The sequence below is a fragment of the Esox lucius genome, chromosome 11 (genome assembly GCF_011004845.1).
Source record: "Esox lucius isolate fEsoLuc1 chromosome 11, fEsoLuc1.pri, whole genome shotgun sequence".
Lineage (NCBI taxonomy): Eukaryota > Metazoa > Chordata > Actinopteri > Esociformes > Esocidae > Esox > Esox lucius.
In genome coordinates this window covers 2792696-2816015 of record NC_047579.1, presented here as the reverse complement: position 1 = coordinate 2816015, position 23320 = coordinate 2792696, and the positions used below count along the sequence as shown (strand labels likewise).

Here is a 23320-nt window from a genome sequence, read left to right as displayed (position 1 = left end):
ACTAGCATTCTCACACACAGGCAGAATGGTAAAAATGTAAATATACAACGTATTCCCAAAGTTATTACAATACAATTTGAACAACAGTAAACCCAAACCTTTAAGTACCCATACATGCACTTCCCGAAATTCAACTCTGTTGCCTGCCATTGATCTAGTACTGAACCCACAAGCAACATTGATCTAGTTCTGAAACCACAAGCTAAACCTAAAGAAGTCGACATGTTCAGGCTGTGGATCAATCTATGAAGCAACATACACTGCTCAAAACAATTAAGGGAACATGTAATCATCACCACCCACAGGAGGGACCATAAGGGGCCGGTGCGAAGAGGATCGGGCGGCAGTCGAAGGCAGGGGCCTAGACAACCCGATCTCTGGACACGGAAACTAGCTCTAGGGACGTGGAATGTCACCTCGCTGGCGGGGAAGGAGCCTGAGCTAGTGCGTGAGGTTGAGAGGTTCCGATTAGAGGTAGTCGGGATCACCTCTACGCACGGCTTGGGCTCTGGAACCACACTCCTTGAGAGAGGATGGACTCTTCACCACTCTGGAGTTGCCCATGGTGAGAGGCGGCGGGCTGGTGTGGGTTTGCTTATAGCTCCCCAGCTCTGCCGCCATGTGTTGGAGTTTACCCCGGTGAACGAGAGGGTCGTTTCCCTGCGCCTACGGGTCGGGGATAGGTCTCTCACTGTTGTTTGTGCCTACGGGCCGAACGGCAGTGCAGAGTACCCGACCTTCTTGGAGTCTCTGGGAGGGGTGCTGGAAAGTGCTCCGACTGGGGACTCTATTGTTCTACTGGGGGACTTCAACGCCCACGTGGGCAACGACAGTGACACCTGGAGGGGCGTGATGGGGTATGAACGGCCCCCCCTGATCTGAACCCGAGTGGTGTTCAGTTATTGGACTTCTGTGCTAGTCACAGTTTGTCCATAACGAACACCATGTTCAAGCATAAGGGTGTCCATCAGTGCACGTGGCACCAGGACACCCTAGGCCGCAGGTCGATGATCGACTTTGTTGTCGTCTCATCTGACCTGCGGCCGTATGTCTTGGACACTCGGGTGAAGAGAGGGGCGGAGCTGTCAACTGATCACCACCTGGTGGTGAGTTGGATCCGATGGCGGGGGAGAAAGCTGGACAGACTCGGCAGGCCCAAGCGTACTGTAAGGGTCTGCTGGGAACGTCTGGCCGAGTCTCCTGTCAGAGAGATCTTTAACTCCCACCTCCGGCAGAGCTTCGACTGGATCCCGAGGGAGGTTGGAGATATTGAGTCCGAGTGGACCATGTTCTCCACCGCCATTGTCGAAGCGGCCGCTCGGAGCTGTGGCCGTAAGGTCTCCGGTGCCTGTCGAGGCGGCAATCCCCGAACCCGGTGGTGGACACCGGAAGTAAGGGATGTCGTCAAGCTGAAGAAGGAGTCCTATCAGGCCTGGTTGGCTGGCCTCGAAGAGATTCTGGCAAACCATCCGGCGCCTCAGGAGAGGGAAACAGTGCCCTACCAACGCTGTTTACAGTAGAGGTGGGCAGCTGTTGACCTCAACTGAGGATGTCGTCGGGCGGTGGAAGGAATACTTTGAGGATCTCCTCAATCCCGCTGTCACTTCTTCCATTGAGGAAGCAGAGGATGAGGGCTCAGAGGTGGACTCGTCCATCACCCGGGCTGAAGTCACTGAGGTGGTCAAGAAACTCCTCGGTGGCAAGGCACCGGGGGTGGATGAGATCCGCCCTGAGTACCTCAAGTCTCTGGATGTTGTGGGGCTGTCTTGGTTGACACGCCTGTGCAACATCGCGTGGCGGTCGGGGACAGTGCCTCTGGGATGGCAGACCGGGGTGGTGGTCCCTCTTTTTAAGAAGGGGGACCGGAGGGTGTGTTCCAACTATAGGGGGATCACACTTCTCAGCCTCCCCGGGAAAGTCTATGCCAGGGTACTGGAGAGGAGAATACGGCCGATAGTAGAACCTCGGATTCAGGAGGAACAGTGTGGTTTTCGTCCGGGCCGTGGAACACTGGACCAGCTCTATACCCTCTACGGAGTGTTGGAGGGTTCATGGGAGTTTGCCCAACCAATCCACATGTGTTTTGTGGATTTGGAGAAGGCATTCGACTGTGTCCCTCGCAGCATCTTGTGGAGGGTTCTTGGGGAATATGGGGTCCTGGGTCCTTTGCTAAGGGCTGTCAGGTCCCTGTACAACCGAAGCAGGAGCTTGGTCCGCATTGCCGGCAGTAAGTCAGACTTGTTCCCAGTGCATGTTGGACTCCGGCAGGGCTGCCCTTTGTCACCGGTTCTGTTCGTAATTTTTATGGACAGAATTTCTAGGCGCAGCCAGGGGCCGGAGGGTGTCAGGTTTGGGGACCACACAATTTCGTCTCTGCTTTTTGCAGATGATGTTGTCGTGTTGGCCCCTTCTAACCAGGACCTTCAGCATGCGCTGGGACGGTTTGCAGCCGAGTGTGAAGCGGTGGGGATGAAAATCAGTACCTCCAAATCCGAGGCCATGGTCCTCAGTCGGAAAAGGGTGGCTTGCCCGCTTCAGGTTGGTGGAGAGTGCCTGCCTCAAGTGGAGGAGTTTAAGTATCTAGGGGTCTTGTTCACGAGTGAGGGAAGGATGGAACGGGAGATTGACAGACGGATCGGTGCAGCTTCTGCAGTAATGCAGTCGATGTATCGGTCTGTCGTGGTGAAGAAAGAGCTGAGCCGCAAGGCGAAGCTCTCGATTTACCAGTCAATCTACGTTCCTACTCTCACCTATGGTCATGAGCTTTGGGTCATGACCGAAAGGACAAGATCCCGGATACAGGCGGCCGAAATGAGCTTTCTCCGCAGGGTGGCCGGGCGATCCCTTAGAGATAGGGTGAGAAGCTCGGTCACCCGGGAGGAGCTCAGAGTAGAGCCGCTGCTCCTCCACATCGAGAGGGGTTAGCTGAGGTGGCTTGGGCATCTTTTTCGGATGCTTCCGGAACGCCTTCCTGGGAAGGTGTTCCGGTCCCGTCCCACCGGGAGGAGACCCCGGGGAAGACCTAGGACACGCTGGAGGGACTATGTCTCCCGGCTGGCCTGGGAACGCCTCGGTGTCCCCCCGGAAGAGCTAGAGGAAGTGTCTGGGGAGAGGGAAGTCTGGGCATCCCTGCTTAGACTGCTGCCCCCGCGACCCGGCCCCGGATAAGCGGAAGAAGATGGTATGGTATGGTATGTATTCATCACAGAATAACACCAAGTCAATTAAACTTCAGGGATATCAATCTGTCCAGTTAGGAAGCATAAGCGATTGTGAATCAATGTCATCTGTTTTGGGGCAAATGAAAGTGACAACAGGTGCACTCGAGAGGCAACAGAAAGACCACCCCCAAAAAGGGAATGGTTTTATAGGTGGTGGCCACAGACAATTGCTCTCTCCTTATCCAACCTGACTGAATCCAAAGTTTAGCATTTTGCTTGTGTCCCTGTCACTACTGGTAGCATGAGGCGGTACCTGCAGCCCATTCAGGTAGTCCAGCTCTTTGAAGATGGAACATCCATACGTGCCATCACAAGAAGGTTTGCTGTGTCTTCCAGTACAGTCTCAAAGCATGGAGGAGATACCAGGAGACAGGCCATTACGCTACACCAGCACCAGTATCTGCTCCTTTGTGCAAGGAGGAACAGGAGGAGCACTGCCAAAACCCTACAAAATGACCTCCAGTGGGCTACTGGTGTGCATGTTTCTGACCAAATTGTCAGAAACAGACTCCATGAGGGTGGCATGAGGGCCTGACGTCCTCTAATGGAACCTGTGCTCACAGCCCAGCACCATGCCGCTCAACTGGCATTCGCCAGACAACAGCAGAATTGGCAGGTCCACCATTAGCGCCCCATTCTCTTCACAGATGAGAGCAGGTTCACAATGAGCACAGCTGACAGACGTGAAAGAGTCTGTAGACACTGTGGTGAATGTTATGCTACCTACAACATCATCCTGCATGACTGGTTTGGCAGTGGGTCAGTGATCCTTGGAGTGCTCCGTGTGCTAGCTAACGGTACACTGACAGTTGTTAGGTACCAGGATGAAATCCTCAGACCCATCATCAGATTTTACGTTGGTGCGGTGGGCCCTGAATTCCTCCTGGTGCAGGACAATGCCTGGCCTCATGTGGCCAGAGTGTGTAGGCAGTTCCTGGATGATGAAGGCATTGATGCCATTGACTGGCCCTCATGTTCCCCAGACCTGATTCCTATTGAGGACCTCTAGAACATTATGTAACAGTGCATCCAATGCTGCCAAGTAGTGCCACAGACTGTGCAGGAGCTCATTGATGCCCTGATCCAGGTCTGGGAGGAGATCCCCCAGGACACCATCTGTCGCCTCATCAGGAACATGCATACAGGCACATGGGGGCCATAAACACTACTGAGTGACATTATGAGTTGACGTGATAAAATTCAGTTGCCTGTGATTTAAATTGTTCAATTTTATTTTCAGTGTGAGTTTGAATCCAGCCCTCTATTGGTTAGAGATTTTGGTTTCCATTGACTGTTGTTATGTAATTTTGGTCTCAATGATTTACACAATGTACAGTTAAGATTTGTATCTAATTTCCTTCATCGAGACCCCATGCGTGACTTAAGTGTTCCTTTAATTCTTTTGAGCAGTGTTCATAAAAGGGTCATGTAAGACAGTTATTCTGTTGTATACTAGATATTATGGAATTCATGGTATGACAGTGTATTTATAGTGTTGTGCAATGGCTATAAAGGGATGATAAGCACTTCTGAGAGACAAAAACTAGAAAGTCAGAGGGGGAAATTGAACAGAGGTCAAAATGTCAATGTCTGGAGTGTTCACAGAAGACCACAGGGTCTACTGGTAGTCAAATCAAACTCATACAGTATCCAAATCGAACTTTTATGCAAGTCATTCAGTTTTTGCTGAAATACAATGTGGGCAACAGAACATGTATAAATGGAACATTTATGAATCATAAAAAAGTCTCACTTTCTCAAAAAGTATTTTGGGCCATTTTTGTGCCTTTTGTTGGTGTTGGATGGATGGGGAGTCATATTAGATTAGTATCTTACACAGTATCGAAAATTTTTTAACATTTTAGCCAACCTTGACCAAAAATAACCTTATTATATTGTTTTTAGAAAATACATGATAAATACATGATAAATTTTTTTTTGGGGGGCTTTAAACAAATCATGAGGGAGTATGCTCAGACCTCCCCGAATGAGGCTTAGCCCCCCTATCCATGAATCTCTAGTGACGTCCCTGGTTAGGATGCTGGCCTTTTAGGCAGATTTCTTCCTCAGTCCAATGTCTACGTTTTGTTGGCGATCTTAATCTTTTCTCTTTATTTGCAAGTCTGAGATATGGCTTTCTCTTTACAACTCTGCCAAGAAGGCCAGCATCCCGGACTTACCTTTCCAATGTTGACGTTGAGACTGGTGTTTTGCGGGTTTTATTTAATGAAGCTGCAAGCTGAGGACCTGTGAGCTTCTTGTAATGTTTGCGGGCTCTGCTCCTCAAAAAGGTGGGGGCAAAAGCACTGCCTTCCCCCTAGTTCAAGTTAATGCAAAAAAATTATCCATTGGCGCATGCTTAGTATGTTCATATATTTTTACAAATGGGTATGGAAAAGCACATTGATTGAATCTCAAATTGCATACTACATATTACGTCCTGCAAGTACGTACTTTACGGGTAATGATGAAGTACGTACTGTTTAGTTTATAGTAAGCTAGTATGCCAGTATTGGGGCCAACTGGGCCATACTACTTCTTCCTATAATTGTGTCTCAAAATTAGATCATTTTGTTGTGCATTAACTAATTAATTAATTAATTAGCTAGACACCAATAAGCTTCATGTTAAACTGACTAGTGTAATGTATCTTATGAAGTTTACTTCCACCACAAATAGTATCTATGAAATGTATGGCTTTTGTCACTGGCCGTTTTAGCTTACAAGCCAGTGCTGTAAGCTGGGCACAATTCAAATCAGAATTGAGCCCATGCTAGCAAGATAGAAGATGAACTTTACCCTGCCAAAGCTATTTCGTTTCACAACAATATCTGTTTTTCTTTCTTTCATTCATGAAGGATATTGATGCAATAACAGTCAATAGGTGACAATAACTTTTTCGTCAAAGTGAAAGGGACGAGAGAATCGTTGAAACTCCTCCTCTTTTACTGCGCAAGGGGTTGTGGTCTTTATTAAAAATAATACATAGATGTTTTGTAAAGCGCCACATGATGCGTAGCATAATCGTGGGAAATAGGCTCTGCTGCTGAGATCGATGTAGTAAAATATTTCTTTGCATAACTAATTGGCCAGGGCAGTCTCAATAGATAGATGCTTGGGACAATGACAGCACAGTTCCCTTTAAAACATGTAAAGCGTCTCATTTCATTGTAAAGTGTCTGTATGGTGTGGCATAAAATGTATGCACAAACATATAATGAATAAGTTGATATGCTGGATTCTTTGATGAGAGGGGTAACTTGGTCCAAATAATGTCCCAGTCCAGTTCATAACCCTGAACCTCAAGTTCATGATTCCAAGAACTGATCACTCCCAAAGGTTAAACATTTTTTTAGAGAGCCGGTCATTGTAGATAATGGACACTAATCCAGTAGAGGGTGTTCCAGAGGAGATCCAAGTGTCCATCGGATGAGAGGGTAAAGGTGAATCCCATGGAACTCCAAGGGCACGGATTGCAGATCTCAACTGGAGATACAAGAACCAAGGAAACCCAGGGAGAGAATAACATTCTTTAAGCTCTTGGAGTGAAACCAAACCATTTCTGTCATATAGATCTTAGAGAACGTGAATTCCTCCTGAAGCCCAACTGTCATTAGAATAGGGACCAGAATGCTGTAATAAATTGTAGTTATACCAAACAGGAGAGCGGTCACAAAGTTTTACATTACATCCCATATGTTTCTGGACAACAAACCAAATGTTCAAGGAGTTGCCTATGACTGGCCCAAACTTTCTACACACAGATCTAGGGTTCAACCCACAAAATAGTACTGTCACGTTTGTAGATTAGGAGATGGAGGCAGGCGCAGAAGGTTGAGGGTTTCCCCTTTTTATTTAACAAAAATTAAAGAAAACCAAACAGAGTGCCGGGCACTGCAAAAATACCCCAGAGTTCAGTGGTTCAAAGGCACAGGCGCACACAAACATGACAGGCATATACGCACAATGACCAACAATGACAGGGAAAAAATGGCTGAACTAAATACACTGACAAACGAGGAGAACAGAAACAGGTGGGGGCTAAAACACAGGTGAAATGAATATACCGATTAACTGAAACAAGAACAGGAAAGACCATACAAGGACAAGACAAGGACACACAGAAAACATGAAGTGGAATTGTCCCTTCTGGAAGGAATCTGATGCCAGGGTGTGACAACATTCTCATTGCACCACATTTTCAATTGCTTTATTTGAAATGACCAGTAGTATAATTTAAAGTCAGGCAAATGCATAGGCAAATACAAGCTCTTTTATCATTCCATATGAATTTAGTGGTCAGGGACTGTAGTACATCAAAGTGGAGGCATAGGGATCATAGAAAACAGGAAATTCAGTTGGCCGAGGACATTCATTTTCAGTATCACAATTCTGCCTTGCAATGACATCTTGAGATAAGGCCACCTCTGAGTGCCCGATACAATCTCCGTTTTAAGTTTATTGTAATTTGCATGTGATATATCCGAGAAATTGGTTACAATTATGCCTAGATATGTAAATGCAGAGTTATGCCATTGAATATGTTGAATGACTGGTAAAGTGAGGCATTTAGCAGGAGCATTTAAAGGAATGAGGAGGGATTTATCCCAATTAATTTTATAACCAGAAGATAGACTGAACTGCATGAAGACTTTGAGTATTGAAGGACTTTGAGTATTGACTCAGAAATATTAATAAAAAAAAGTAATACATCGTCCGCGTAAAGCGAAAATTTATGTTGTGTACCTTGTACATTGATGGGTGAGATGTGTGAATCTAATTGTCTGAGCAAGCAGTTCGAGTGACAGATCGAAAAGGAGCAGGGACAGTGGGCAGCCTTGCCGAGTTCCACGCTGCAGAGGGAATGTTTTAGACACAATAGTATTTGTTTGTATGACAGCACAAGGGTTGGTGTATAATGTTTTGATCATTGATAATTTTTTTTGCCAAATCCAAGATTCTCCAAAACCTGCTACAGATATATCCAGCTCACTTGATTGAAGGCTTTTAGCGCATCCAAGCTGAATATAGCTGCGGGGTGTGTATTCGATTCTGATACATGTAATATATGGAAAAGGAGTCGGAAATTGTCTGGTTTGGTCACAGTTAATTAAATTACCTACACATGGCTCCAGTCTTCTGATTAACACTTTGGCAAACAGCTTTAGTTCTGTTGTGATAAGTGATATCGGCCTGTAACTGCTGCATCTCAAAGGTGGTTAATCTTTCTTAAGCAGGACTGATATGAGAGATGTATTTTGGTCACGATGGAAGGAACCAGTGTCTAAAACATAGTTAAGAGCAATGGCCCAACGATATCCCACAGTTCCAAAAACCACTCTGGAGGCAGCCCGTCAAGACCAGGCGATTTCCCTTTTTGCCTCGAGCTCAATGCATCTTTATGTTCTAAAAGAGTAAATAGTGTTTCAAGGGGCTCTGCATCATTGCCAGTCAGTGATGGTAAGTTAAGTTCCAACAGACACAATTTAAGGGCAGCTTGTATAGAGCGGACGTCTCTATACAGCGGAACACTGTATAGAGACGAGAATACAATTCTGCTAAAGTATTATTTATTTCACCTGGGTCATAGGTGACAGGTCCAGATTGCACTAATAGCGGAAAATGATTTATTTTGTTTTAATCTGGCAGCTAAAAGCTTGCTTGATCTTTCGCAGTGATCATAATATGTGAATATCGTATGATGAATTATAAACTGAGCTTTAGCCTTGAGCAGATTATTCAGTTCAAATTTCAGGGCCGAAAGAGCTGAATGTTTTTGCCGTTTTGGGTCAGATTCCAAAATGTTTATCTCATCTTCTAATTGCGTAACCCTGCGCCTCCTGGTCACCTTCAAATGGGAGGAAAATGACAAGGCCTCTCCCCTTATAAAGCACTTAGTTGTTTCCCAAAGTATTTGAGGTGAGGCTGCTGTCTCCAAATTAATGTCTAAAGATACTTTAAGTATCTCAGTTTTTTCAAAAATTTCAAAAACACTTTGGAGTAATGTTGTATTGAAACGCCACCTGTGTGTATCTTTACTGTGGGTCGGTAGGAACTTAAAGTTATATAACACAGGGGCATGATCTTATATTACAATAGGAAGTATAACAGTGGAATCGATACAGTGATTCAGGGAAGCGGAAAATAATATGTAATCAAATCTCGAGTATTTCTTGTGTCTGGCCAATTCTTAACAAAAGGGTTCCTTAAACGCCGTTGGATCGATAATATTAAACTCAGAAATAAAGGTGTTGATGCCACGAGGGGATTCCTGGCTTGAACTTGTATTTGTAGATTTGTCTAAATTTGTGTCACACACCAGGTTAAAGTCACCCCAGACTATAAACTGATGACCTGGAAAGTCTAAGAGAGTATTAGAAATTGTACTTTTGGATCATGGATGTTTGGACCATATTTCGATGCAAGACAAAGTTTTATATTGTCAGTTGTAACACAGACATAAGTCAGTCTACCAATGTCATCACAGCCCGATTTTCCCACCTTCACCCCTAACTTCCTACTGAATAAAATAGCCACTCCCTTTGTCCTATTTGTCGCAGAAGAATGAGCTACACACTTCTATTCTGAAACCTATGAATATCAGATGTTTTCAGATGTGTTTCTTGGATCAGGGCAATGGAGATCTCTTTACGTTTAAGGAATTCTAGGCATTTGGTGCGTTTTACTGGAGAGTTTAGGCCCTGTACATTCCACGACATTGTATTAATAAAGTTATTCATATTAAAGTTTGTTCCGTTTAAGGAATTCTAGGCATTTGGTGCGTTTTACTGGAGAGTTTAGGCCCTGTACATTCCACAACATTGTATTAATGGAGTTATATTAAAGTTTGTTCCATTTAAGGAATTCTAGGCATTTGGTGCGTTTTACTGGAGAGTTTAGGCCCTGTACATTCCACAACATTGTATTAATGGAGTTATATTAAAGTTTGTTCCATTTTATCAACTGGAGGATATCATATGTAAGTTTACACAAAATGTTGCAGTCCAATATATTTATGACAGACATAATTATGTCACTATTTATCCTTGAAATCAGACCACAAACAGCCTTGTGAAACTGTTCTGCCCTTCAAAAAACACTTTTCAAAAAAATTTCTTACACAAATATGCATTGTATCACAATAAAAGTGAACAGAACAATTAAATAATTCACCGTATGTGCATACAGGACAATATGATTATGACATCCATAGTTATTTTTCTATTTATGATTGAATTCAGACCACACACAGCCATGTGGAACAGTTCTCCCATTCCAAATACGCAAAGCAAACAATATCTGTAATGATCACATTTGTATTACATTATTTCATGATAAATAGGTCATTAGATGTTACTTACCAGACTGTTCTTGCGTTAGCATTAGCCTGTTGTTAACATTCGTCCTTTGTTGTCCGGTAACTCAGCTATCCAGCATTTGATAACCGTAATGGACTATGGCTACATTTAGTAAAAGTGTTTTTACGTTTTGCCATTTTATACTAATAATATTACTTTAAAACTGTTGAAAACACATATCTTTCTTTGTCTTTTCGACAAGTTAGCGTAACGCAAGGACACAATGCTAAAACGTTTGCTAATGCAAAGTTAGCATGCTAGCTAAGCTGACATACTGCTTCAACCTCTTCTACAGTCAGATTGAACAAATGAAGAAAACAAAACTTACAAACCCGATTCCAAAAAAGTTGGGACACTGTACAATTGTGAAGAAAACAGAATGCAATGATGTGGAAGTTTCAAATTTCAATATTTTATTCAGAATACAACATAGATGACATATCAAATGTTTAAACTGAGAAAATGTATCACTGTAAGGGAAAAATAATTTGATTTTAAATTCCATGGCATCAACACATCTCAAAAAAGTTGGGACAAGGCCATGTTTACCACTGTGTGGCATCCCCTCTTCTTTTTATAACAGACTGCAAACGTCTAGGGACTGAGGAGACAAGTTGCTCAAGTTTATGAATAGGAATGTTGTCCCATTCTTGTCTAATACAGGCTTCTAGTTGCTCAATTGTCTTAGATCTTCTTTGTCGCACCTTCCTCTTTATGATGCGCCAAATGTTTTCTATGGGTGAAAGATCTGGACCGCAGTCTGGCCATTTCAGTTCCCGGATCCTTCTTCTATGCAGCCATGACATTGTAATTGATGCAGTATGTGGTCTGGCATTGTCATGTTGGAAAATGCAAGGTCTTCCCTGAAAGAGACGATGTCTGGATGGGAGCATATGTTGTTCTAGAACTTGGATATAACTGTCAGCATTGATGGTGCCTTTCCAGATGTGTAGGCTGCCCATGCCACACGCACTCATGCAACCCCATACCATCAGAGATGCAGGCTTCTGAACTGAGCGCTGATAACTACTTGGGTTGTCCTTGTCCTCTTTAGTCCGGATAACATGGCGTCCCATCCATCCATCCATCATCTTCCGCTTCATCCGGGGCCGGGTCGCGGGGGCAGCAGTCTAAGCAGGGATGCCCAGACTTCCCTCTCCCCAGACACTTCCTCTAGCTCTTCCGGGGGGACACCGAGGCGTTCCCAGGCCAGCCGGGAGACATAGTCCCTGCAGCGTGTCCTGGGTCTTCCCCGGGGTCTCCTCCCGGTGGGACGGGACCGGAACCTTCCCAGGAAGGCGTTCCAGAGGCATCCGAAACAGATGCCCAAGCCACCTCAGCTGACCCCTCTCGATGTCGAGGAGCAGCGGCTCTACTCTGGGGTGAGAAGCTCCTCCCGGGTGACCGAGCTTCTCACCCTATCTCTAAGGGATCGCTCGGCCACCCTGCGGAGAAAGCTCATTTCGGCCGCCTGTATCCGGGATCTTGTCCTTTCGGTCATGACCCAAAGCTCATGACCATAGATGAGAGTAGGAATGTAGATTGACTGGTAAATCGAGAGCCTCGCCTTGCGGCTCAGCTCTTTCTTCACCACGACAGACCGATACATCGACTGCATTACTGCAGAAGCTGCACCGATCCGTCAATCTCCCATTCCATCCTTCCCTCACAAGACCCCTAGATACTTAAACTCCTCCACTTGAGGCAGGCACTCTCCACCAACCTGAAGTGGGCAAGCCACCCTTTTCCGACTGAGGACCATGGCCTCGGATTTGGAGGTACTGATTTTCATCCCCACCGCTTCACACTCGGCTGCAAACCGTCCCAGTGCATGCTGAAGGTCCTGGTTAGAAGGGGCCAACACGACAACATCATCTGCAAAGAGCAGAGACGAAATTGTGTGGTCCCCAAACCTGACACCCTCCGGCCCCTGGCTGCGCCTAGAAATTCTGTCCATAAAAATTACGAACAGAACCGGTGACAAAGGGCAGCCCTGCCGGAGTCCAACATGCACTGGGAACAAGTCTGACTTACTGCCGGCAATGCGGACCAAGCTCCTGCTTCGGTTGTACAGGGACCTGACAGCCCTTAGCAAAGGACCCAGGACCCCATATTCCCGAAGCACCCTCCACAAGATGCCGCGAGGGACACAGTCGAATGCCTTCTCCAAATCCACAAAACACATGTGGACTGGTTGGGCAAACTCCCATGAACCCTCCAACACCCCGTAGAGGGTATAGAGCTGGTCCAGTGTTCCACGGCCCGGACGAAAACCACACTGTTCCTCCTGAATCCGAGGTTCTACTATCGGCTGTATTCTCCTCTCCAGAACCCTGGCATAGTCTTTCCCGGGGAGGCTGAGAAGTGTGATCCCCCTATAGTTGGAACACACCCTCCGATCCCCCTTCTTATAAAGAGGGACCACCACCCCGGTCTGCCATCCCAGAGGCACTGTCCCCGACCGCCACGCGCTGTTGCACAGGCGTGTCAACCAAGACAGCCCCACAATATCCAGAGACTTGAGGTACTCAGGGCGGATCTCATCCACCCCCGGTGCCTTGCCACCGAGGAGTTTCTTGACCACCTCTGTGACTTCAGCCCGGGTGATGGACGAGTCCACCTCTGAGTCCTCATCCTCTGCTTCCTCAATGGAAGTCAACAGCTGCCCACCTCTACTGTAAACAGCGTTGGTAGGGCACTGTTTCCCTTTCCTGAGGCGCCGGATGGTTTGCCAGAATCTCTTCGAGGCCAGCCGATAGTCCTTCTCCATGGCCTCACCGAACTCCTCCCAGGCCCGAGTTTTTGCCTCCACAACCACCCGGGCTGCAGCCCGCTTGGCCTGTCGGTACCCGTCAGCTGCCTCAGGAGTCCCACAAGCCAACCAGGCCTGATAGGACACCTTCTTCAGCTTGACGGCACCCTTACTTTCGGTGTCCACCACCGGGTTCGGGGATTGCCGCCTCGACAGGCACCGGAGACCTTACGGCCACAGCTCCGAGCGGCCGCTCTGCCGGAGGTGGGAGTTAAAGATCTCTCTGACAGGAGACTCGGCCAGACGTTCCCAGCAGACCCTTACAGTACGCTTGGGCCTGCCGAGTCTGTCCAGCTTCCTCCCCCGCCATCGGATCCAACTCACCACCAGGTAGTGATCAGTTGACAGCTCCGCCCCTCTCTTCACCAGAGTGTCTGAGCGCTGATAACAACTTGGGTTGTCCTTGTCCTCTTTAGTCCAGATGACATGGCGTCCCAGTTTTCCAAAATGAACTTCAAATTTTGATTAGTCTGACCACAGAACTCTTTTCCACTTTGCCACAGTCAAAATGATCCTTGGCCCAGAGAAAACGCCTGCGCTTCTGGATCCTGTTTAGATACAGCTTATTTTTTGACCTATACAGTTTTAGCCGGCAACGGCGAATGGCACGGTGGATTGTGTTCACCGACAATGTTTTCTGGAAGTATTCCTGAGCCCATGAATTCCATTACAGTATCATTCCGGTATGTGAGTCAGTGCCGTCTGAGGGCCCGAAGATCACGGGCACCCAGTATGGTTTTCCGGCCTTGACCCTTACGCACAGATATTGTTCCAGATTCTCTGAATCTTTGGATGATATTATGCACTGTAGATGATGATAACTTCAAACTCTTTGCAATTTTTCTCTGAGAAACTCCTTTCTGATATTTATATTTTCACCGCAGCATTGGGGGAATTGGTGATCCTCTGCCCATCTTGACATCTGAGAGACACTGCATAATCAGTAGCAAATTGGTCCTCCAGCTGTTCCTTATCTGTACATTTAACTTATTGCTACCTGTCCCAACTTTTTTGGGAATTTGTAGCTCTCATGAAATCCAAAATTAGCCAATATTTGGCATGACATTACAAAATGTCTCACTTTCAACATTCAATATGTTATCTCTATTCTATTGTGAATTAAATATAAGTTTATGAGATTTGTATATTATTCCATTCCTTTTTTACTCACCATTTGTAGTGTCCCAACATTTTTGGAATCGGGTTTGTATATCCTTCATATAAAAAGGGAGGGAACTGAAATATGATATTATGGTAAACCAATCATTGTACATTTAGTTAAAATGTGCACCTCCTTCGTGAGGATCATGAATAAAAAACTTTATAAAAGGGCCTGGATGGTCCGATAACGGTGCTTTTTTACTTTTGGAGCGAAGACTCAAGAAGAGTTGATCTGACTCTTGGTTATTGGACCCTCCCGGAACCCGGCGCTGTCTGTAATAGTGATTGACTAAATAAAGGTAGGAACTTGTAAGAGCTCTGTCTCCCTCCTGGTCTCTGTGTGGGTGTGTGATTGTCAAATGCTTGATCATCAATTTTTAAGTTAGTATTCAGTGAGATTACGCGTACTCCATAAATCAAAACCTAGATGTAGAGACGATATCAGTTCCCCGTCCAGGTCCCTTGCAGGCAACTGAGAGAAAGGGGTAGACGCGATCGTCAGTGAGAGTGTGTTTGGTACTGGTTTGCTCCAAGGTTGGGTAAAAAATACATTCATTCCTTGAGGTGTTTGTTCTGGGTTTAATAAAGTCTTTTTGATAGTATATTTTAGGGCAAAAAAGAAGTGGGTTGACCCAGGATTCGTTCCCGAGAAGGAATACAATCTTGAGTCCCCGCCATAAAAAGATCTGAACTCTGACCCATTCTGAGCGGAGAACGCACAGACGGACAGAAGATCGGCATTAGTTAGATAAGATTTTTTTTTAAAGGATTTGTGAGTTATAGCTGGGAAATACCCACACCTTGGAGAAAAACTGAAAATAGTTTAAACGGACCATAAGGGAACCTAAAGGATATATAAAGCCAGCGCAAGTACGATAGGGGTGACTTTCAGTACCTCAGGCTCGGTGAGTGAACCGGTTCTAAAAAGCACAACTATAAATATTGTTGAGTGTTAGGAACCACCGGATGGCAACATAAAAAGTTCCTCCGTCGGAGGAATGATCGATAGGACCGTTCCAGACTTAGGACGCGTGTCATAAGCCAGGGTGGAAGTTAACTGACCTTGCAGTGGGTCAAGTTACGCCTTACGCTACATTCCAGTGCCTGGTAAACAGAGTTCCGTGTAATCCCTCCAAAGATGTAAAATCAAACTGAAAAGATCCTAGGGCAAGTGTAAAATAACCAAAGACGCTTGGCGCCGTCACCCAATTAAAACTGAGGTCTGATAAATAACGGGAGGTAAGTTGATTGGGTCGCAAAAGATCCTACCTCCCAACTCTGTATTAAGTTTTGTTTATTTGAAAGAGTTTTACTGACTGTTAATATGCGATACAAATTATAAAAAAATATTGTTATTAAAGTGCACTTATGTGGAATTACTTTTCTGTAATCACGTTTTTGAAAGACAAGTCAGAGCCTTAGCTAAATGATCATTATTCCAAGGTAGTTTATAGTTTATTGATTTTGAAAATTTGACTAGATATTGAGGCTAGATACTGAGCCATGGGGAGCAGAAAAGAACTGACAAAGGACCTGCGTAACAAGGTAATGGAACTTTATAAAGATGGAAAAGGATATAAAAAGATATCCAAAGCCTTGCAAATGCCAATCAATACTGTCCAAGATTTCAGCCAAAACTGCAAGAATAGAAATACAGGCTTCTCTGGAAAAATATGGTATGGTTGTTTCAAGGAGCAGAATACGACAATACTTGAAGAAAAATGTTCTGCATGGTCGAGTTGCCAGAAAAAGCCTTTACTGCGCCAAAGCCACAAAAAGTCTGGTTACAATATGCCCAAAAACTCCTTGACACACCGTAATTTGGAATGACAAGACCAAAATAGAGCTTTATGGTCACAACCATAAGCGCTATGTTTGGAGAGGGGTAAACAAAGCCTATAGTGAACAGAATACCATCCCCACTGTGAATAATGGTGTTAGTTCATTCATGTTTTTGTCAGTTCTCAAAGGTTGTATCACTGACACGTAGGTGGCAGAGAGACGTGGTCGCATTGCATTGGGAATGTATGCGGTCCATCACCATGTGTTCTCATAATCGGAAGAACTCATGAGAGGGCATGTTTTACGGTCTCATTTGTCACAGGTCAGTAAAAGACAAATGTACACTAGAAATACCAATTCAGTTTGATAATTTGGATAATTGAATGCTATAGCCCTAGATCTTTTATGAATAGCTCCGGATCTCAAATTGACCAAAAAATAGCCCCTTCACTATTCATCAATAATTCCAATTGCGCATTATGACAATGTAGACGTGTAGCCCGCTAGCATGTACATTCAACATTTTCCCCTATGTACTTTCTGTCCCGGGGAGCAGGGGGGTGGGCTAAGCCCCGAATGTGTTTTGATCCTAGCAATGCCTCTGGTGTACACTGATGAGCCAAAACATTACGACCACTCACAGGTAAAGCGAATAATGTTAGTCATCTCCTTTCAAGGGCACATGTCAAGGTCTAGGTAGATTACATGTTAAGTGAACCATTGTCAACAAAAATCAGTCCAATGCCTTGTATGATGTAATTATCTTAAAATGTCAATTACATCCATTGCCCAGTACAATGATTAACTCTTCCTAGTCAATTAATTGCCTAATGAAGATTTGCGAAAGCTATATAAGAAACAATTTGTTTGTACCTTTAAGAAATTAGGAAAGAATGAATAAAACGTACATGCTTAATAGCTACATGCTCATTGGGAGTTCTAGTCTTGTTTACCTTAGGTCCCAAGCCGGTCCAGCCCAATTTAGGGTCAATGCCTCTCTGGTAAACCGTCTGAAATTCTTCAAGGATTATAGGATAATTGGCCTCTAAAACCTCAATGTCATGTCGATGTGCATCACGTGGGAAAAAAGGAATGCTGGGGACATCTGGTAGGTAGAAGAGATGAGGCTTTTGGATGGAAGACCAATCATTTAATTTTGCCTGAAAAGAAAATCACAGAGAGATAGAGAAAGAGAATGTCATACATTCTAGATATCTAACTAAACATTAGACATACAGTACTGTCCACAGGTTTTTGGCTACTGAGCACTATAGACCAGTGATGTAAACATAAACAAACATGAATAGAATAAAAAGAAACAAGTCAATATTTTGTATGGCTTCCCTTAGAATGCTTTGTTCTGCTTTTTGTTCTTCTTGACCTTGGGGCTCTGATTTGGCAAATCCAATACCCTTTTCATATATACAGACAGTTGCACCTCGTAAGCGCTTTGTTTACAGCATAGTTGTAAGGGTACACTACAGCTTTTTCATATACCGGCGGCACATACCCTTCTCTGAAGATGGTTTCAAACAACCACAATGCGAGCATTTCTATAGTCTGTAAAGGAATGCCGGGTCTGAAGCAGGACTAACGTTCGTCACTAAGCAACCAGAACTATCAATCAAATAACTGTAATAATTTCCTCTCAGTGATTCTATGAAGAACCATACACCAATAAAGCGGTTTGTGGTGGAAATTTGACATGAGAACCGAAGTATGTCTTGTTATCAATAGTGTAATATAAATATAAATATTTTACATTTGTAAAAACATACCATAAGTATTGTGTAATTCTATATGAAGGAATAGCGGTAGGGGGAGTGGACTGAGTAATAATAATAATAATAATAATACACATAAAGCAAATAACATGATACATGATAAAAGCAAGAACACTACATAAGAAATTAAAATACAGTTAAAAGAAAAGAAAAAATAAAGTCAGTTAAAATCAGGAAAGGCAATCCTATAAAAGTATTTTTTAAGCAGGGAATTAAAGGAATTCACTGACTCAGCCGACCTGATGTCCTCGGGCAGGCTGTTCCAGAGCCTTGGGGCCCTGACTGCAAATGCTCTGTCCCCTTTAGTTTTCAGTCGAGACTCTGGAACAGACAACAGACCTCTGCCGAGGACCTCAAGGTACGTGCCGGTGCATATGGGACTAAAAGGTCTGAGACATAACATGGAGAGAGGCCATGAATAGCCTTAAGTCTATTCTAAAACATACTGGGAGCTAGTGTTAACGAAGCAAAAACAAGGGTGATGTTACCTGACCATAGGTGAGGGTAGGAACGAAAATTGACCAGTATATCGAGTGCTTTGCCTTCCGGCTCAACTCTCTTTTCGTCACAATGGTGCGGTAAAGTGAATGCAATACCGCCCCCGCTGCTCCGATTCTCCGGCCAATCTCCCAGTCCATTGTCCCCTCACTCGCGAACAAGACCCCGAGATACTTGAACTCCTTTACTTGGGGTAACGCCTCATTCCCTACTCGGAGTAGGCACTCCATCGGTGTCTTGCTGAGAACCATGGCCTCAGATTTAGAGGTTCTAATCCTCATTACAACCGCTTCCCACTCGGCTGCGAACCGGTCCAGTGAGTGCTGAAGGTCACAGACGGATGATGCCATCAGGACCACATCATCCGCAAAAATCAGCGATGAGATCCACAGCCCACCGAACTGCAACCCCTCCCCACCCCGACTACGCCTCGATATCCTGTCCATAAAAGATACAAACAGGATTGGTGACAAAGCGTAGCCCTGGCGGAGGCCAACCCACACCTGGAACGAGTCTGACTTACTACCGAGAACCCGAACACAGCTCTCACTTTGGACGTACAGGGATTGGATAGCCCTCAGAAGGGACCTCCTCACCCCATACTCCCGCAGTACCTCCCACAGTATCTCCCGGGGGATCCGGTCATACGCCTTCTCCAGATCCACAAAACACATGTAGTCTGGATGGGCATATTCCCAGGCCCCCTCCAGGATCCTTGCAAGAGTGAAGAGCTGGTCAGTTGTTCCGTGACCAGGACAGAATCCGCATTGTTCCTCTTCAATCTGAGGTTCGACTATCTGCCGAACCCTCCTTTCCAGTACCTTTGAGTAGACTTTCCCAGGGAGGCTGAGAAGTGTGATACCCCTGTAATTGGCACACACCCTCTGGTCCCCCTTTTTGAACAGGGGAACCACCACCCCGGTCCACCACTCCTTAGGCACTTTCCCCGACTCCCATGCAATGTTGAAGATGCGTGTCATCCAAGACATCCCTTCCACACCCAAAGCTTTCAAAATTTCTGAACAGATCTCATCAATCCCCGGAGCTTTGCCAGCTTGTTATCAGAATATACTGGCAGTCCATTTGCCTTCTTCTGCACAAAAGCTGCGTATGGGATGCTCTTGGACTTTCCAGCATGACAATGACCATAAGCACAAGGCCAAGTTGACCCTCCAGTGGTTACAGCAGAAAAAGGTAACGGTTCCGAAGTGGCCATCACAGTCTCCTGACCTTAATATCATCGAGCCACTCTGGGGAGATCTCAAACGTGCGGTTCGTGCAAGACGACCAAAGACTTTGCATGACCTGGAGGCATTTTGCCAAGACGAATGTGCAGCACCACCTGCAAGAACTCGGGGCCTCATAGACAAACTATTTCAAAAGACTGTCATTAAAGGGGGCAATACAGAGTATTGAGAATTAAGGATATGCAGACTTTCGAACAGGGGTCAGTTAATCTTATTCTTTGTTGCCATGTTTTGTTTTATGATTATGCCATTCTGTTATGATCTACAGTTGAATGTGAATCCCATAAGAAATAAAAGACGTGTTTTGCCTGCTCACTCATGTTTTCTTTACAAATGGTACATACAGCTCCGTAAAAATATTAAGAGACCACTGCACTTTTTTATATTACCAATGCTCCAAGGGTAAGCAACATTTTGAGCACAACTGTATGTAAATCCTTGGCATCCGATAACGTATGTTACTTAAGGTTTCATTACAATGCGCTAAAATGTAACATGTTAATGAACGCTATTAAAATGTATATTATGTTATGAACGGTATTAAAACATAGTATGATGTCAAACAAAGATAAAGAGAAACCAGACAAACATTATATTTATAAATGTTACGAAAACATATAATTCATTACGAATTTACACAAAACACACAAGCCTGGTTTCAAACCGGAAAAATTCAGCTCTGAAGATGGGTGCCCTACTCATTGCTCCCCATAGACTTTATGGATTTTGGGGGACGGGTAATGGCCTTACCAATGTCACTACAATATATAATAAATGCATTTTAATGTTAGGTATCACAGCACCCTTGCATTATTGAAACCAACATGCTTTGTTTCTTGCAGTACGGCCTATTTTTCTTTCTATCCCCTGTGCACACATCGCCAGTGAATGTTTTACTCGCCATGTTGCTGGTGCCGTTTGTGGGTCTTGAATGCTGGTGTTATTATGTGCTTTTAATGAGGGCATCTCATAGGGTATGGATATTTCTTGGAAGTGCCTATATGGGCTAATTAATGTCCGTAAGAGCTTGCTGCAGTTTAGTACAGTAGCTTTCTTTGTTTTTGTTTGGGATGGAAATTAGGGAGGGGCTGGGGACTGCTTTGCTGACCTATGTTGATTTCTACTATTTTCCAGTATTATTTATCTTACTTACTCTGCTGTGGTAGCCACACTTTAAGTATGGACGTCAATCTCTATTCTAATGGCTAGTAACCTCAGATTTGTAAGTTTGAACGTGAAGGGGCTAAACCATCCGGTAAAAAGGGATACGATTCTTGCTCACATGAAACATCTAAGAACTGAAATAGCCTTTTTACAAATAAATAAATCTGTGGAGATGTCAGCATCTACCGCGTGGGAAGCACTGAAGGCTTATTTGAGGGGACTAATAATTTCGTTTGCAGCTAACAAGCATAGGGGTCTGAACGAGAAGCGAATGCACCTCATTGACCGAATCTCGCAATTAGATCTGCAATACGCCAGTGCTCCCACGGCATACTTACAGTGGGGAGAACAAGTATTTGATACACTGACGATTTTGCAGGTTTTCCCACTTACAAAGCATATAGAAGTCTGTGATTTTAATCATAGGTACTCTTCAACTGCGAGTGACAGAATCTAAAACAAAAATACAAAATCACATTGTACGATTTTTAAGTAATTAATTTGCATTTTATTGAATGACATAAGTATTTGATACATCAGAAAAGCAGAACTTAATATTTGGTAAAGAAACTTTTGCAGTTACAGAGATCATACGTTTCCTGTAGTTCTTGAGCAGGTTTGCACACACTGCAGCAGGGATTTTGGCCCACTCCTCCATACAGACCTTCTCCAGATCCTTCAGGTTTCGGGGTTGTCGCTGGGCAATACAGACTCCCTCCAAAGATTTTCTATTGGGTTCAGGTCTGGAGACTGACTAGGCCACTCCATGACCTTGAGATGCTTCTTACGGAGCCACTCCTTAGTTGCCCTGTCTGTGTGTTTCGGGTCGTTGTCATGCTGGAAAACCCAGCCACGACCCATTTTCAATGCTCTTACTGAGGAAAGGAGGTTGTTGGCCAGGATCTCGCGATACATGGCCCAATCCATCCTCCCCTCAATACGGTGCAGTTGTCCTGTCCCCTTTGCATAAAAGCATCCCCAAAGAATGATGTTTCCACCTCCATGCTTCACGGTTGGGATTGTGTTCTTGGGGTTGTAGTCATCCTTCTTCTTCCTCCAAACACAGCGAGTGGAGTTTAGACCAAAAAGTATGTATTTCTTATCAGACCACATGACCTTCTCCCATTCCTCCTCTGGATCATCCAGATGGTCATTGCCAAACTTCAGACAGGCCTGGACATGTGCTGGCTTAAGCAGGGGGACCTTGCGTGCGCTGTAGGATTTTAATCCATGATGGCGTAGTGTGTTACTAATGGTTTTCTTTGAGACTGTGGTCCCAGCTCTCTTCAGGTCATTGACCAGGTCCTGCCGTGTAGTTCTGAGCTGATCCCTCGCTTTCCTCATGATCATTGATGCCCCACAAGGTGAGATCTTGCATGGAGCCCCAGATAGAGGGAGATTGACCATCATCTTGAACTTCTTCCATTTTCTAATAATTGCACCAACAGTTGTTGCCTTCTCACCAAGCTGCTTGGCTATTGTCCTGTAGCCCAGGTACCTGGGGACCTGGTTCTGGACAGCCTTGTCAGTGGCATCCAGGTTGGAAGGATTCTTCCTTATGGCTCCTGTAATACAGTAATCAAAAATTGTACTTAAATGGTCTGACATGATTTTGAGAATTGCATGACATTCAAGACAAATGAAATGTTTCATGAAGACAACATGCTAGCGCAACTATAATCTTGTTTTACCTTGATTGTTGAGCCAGCTGTACCCTCAGCTTGACCTTCATGTGCAGCCACTGCCTTCTTTCCCTTTAAAATAAATAGAAATTGACAGATAAAATTGGAAGCAACATGCTTTAACAACAAGTAAAGCATCTGGGTTAAGTGAATGAACCCACACTTACCAATGTAGTAATCCTCTACATGGTGGCGTGGAGTACCTCTCTGGTGCCTTGGAGTACTGTGCTTGCTCTATCCTAAAAATAAACATAAAAGTTGGTGAACAGGTAAATATGGTGAAACCAAGTAAACATTGCAGCAATTACGAGATTAACATGTAATTCACATACAGTGGGGCAAAAAAGTATTTAGTCAGCCACCAACTGTGCAAGTTCTCTCATTTAAAAAGATGAGAGAGGCCTGTAATTTTCACCATGGGTACACTTCAACTATGAGAGACAAAATGAGAATTTTTTTTCTCCAGAAAATCACCTTGTAGGATTCTTTATGAATTTATTGATAAATTATGGTGGAAAATCTCAATATTTCGTTATATACCCTTTGTTGGCAATGACAGAGGTCAAAAATTTTCTATAAGTCTTCACAAGGTTTTTTCACACTGTTGCTAG

General features: G+C 44.5%; 1 protein-coding gene across 2 annotated transcripts in view; it reads right to left on the bottom strand.

Annotated features, from left to right (window-relative positions):
• The window catches only part of asphd1 (aspartate beta-hydroxylase domain containing 1), a 61116-nt gene that overhangs the window by 17890 nt on the left and 19906 nt on the right, over nt 1-23320 (bottom strand). For both annotated transcript variants that reach the window (XM_010901004.3, XM_029123304.2), the window contains exon 3: nt 17288-17494. In XM_010901004.3, coding sequence (XP_010899306.2) covers nt 17288-17494 — 207 coding nt within the window. The remainder of the gene's footprint in view (nt 1-17287; nt 17495-23320) is intronic.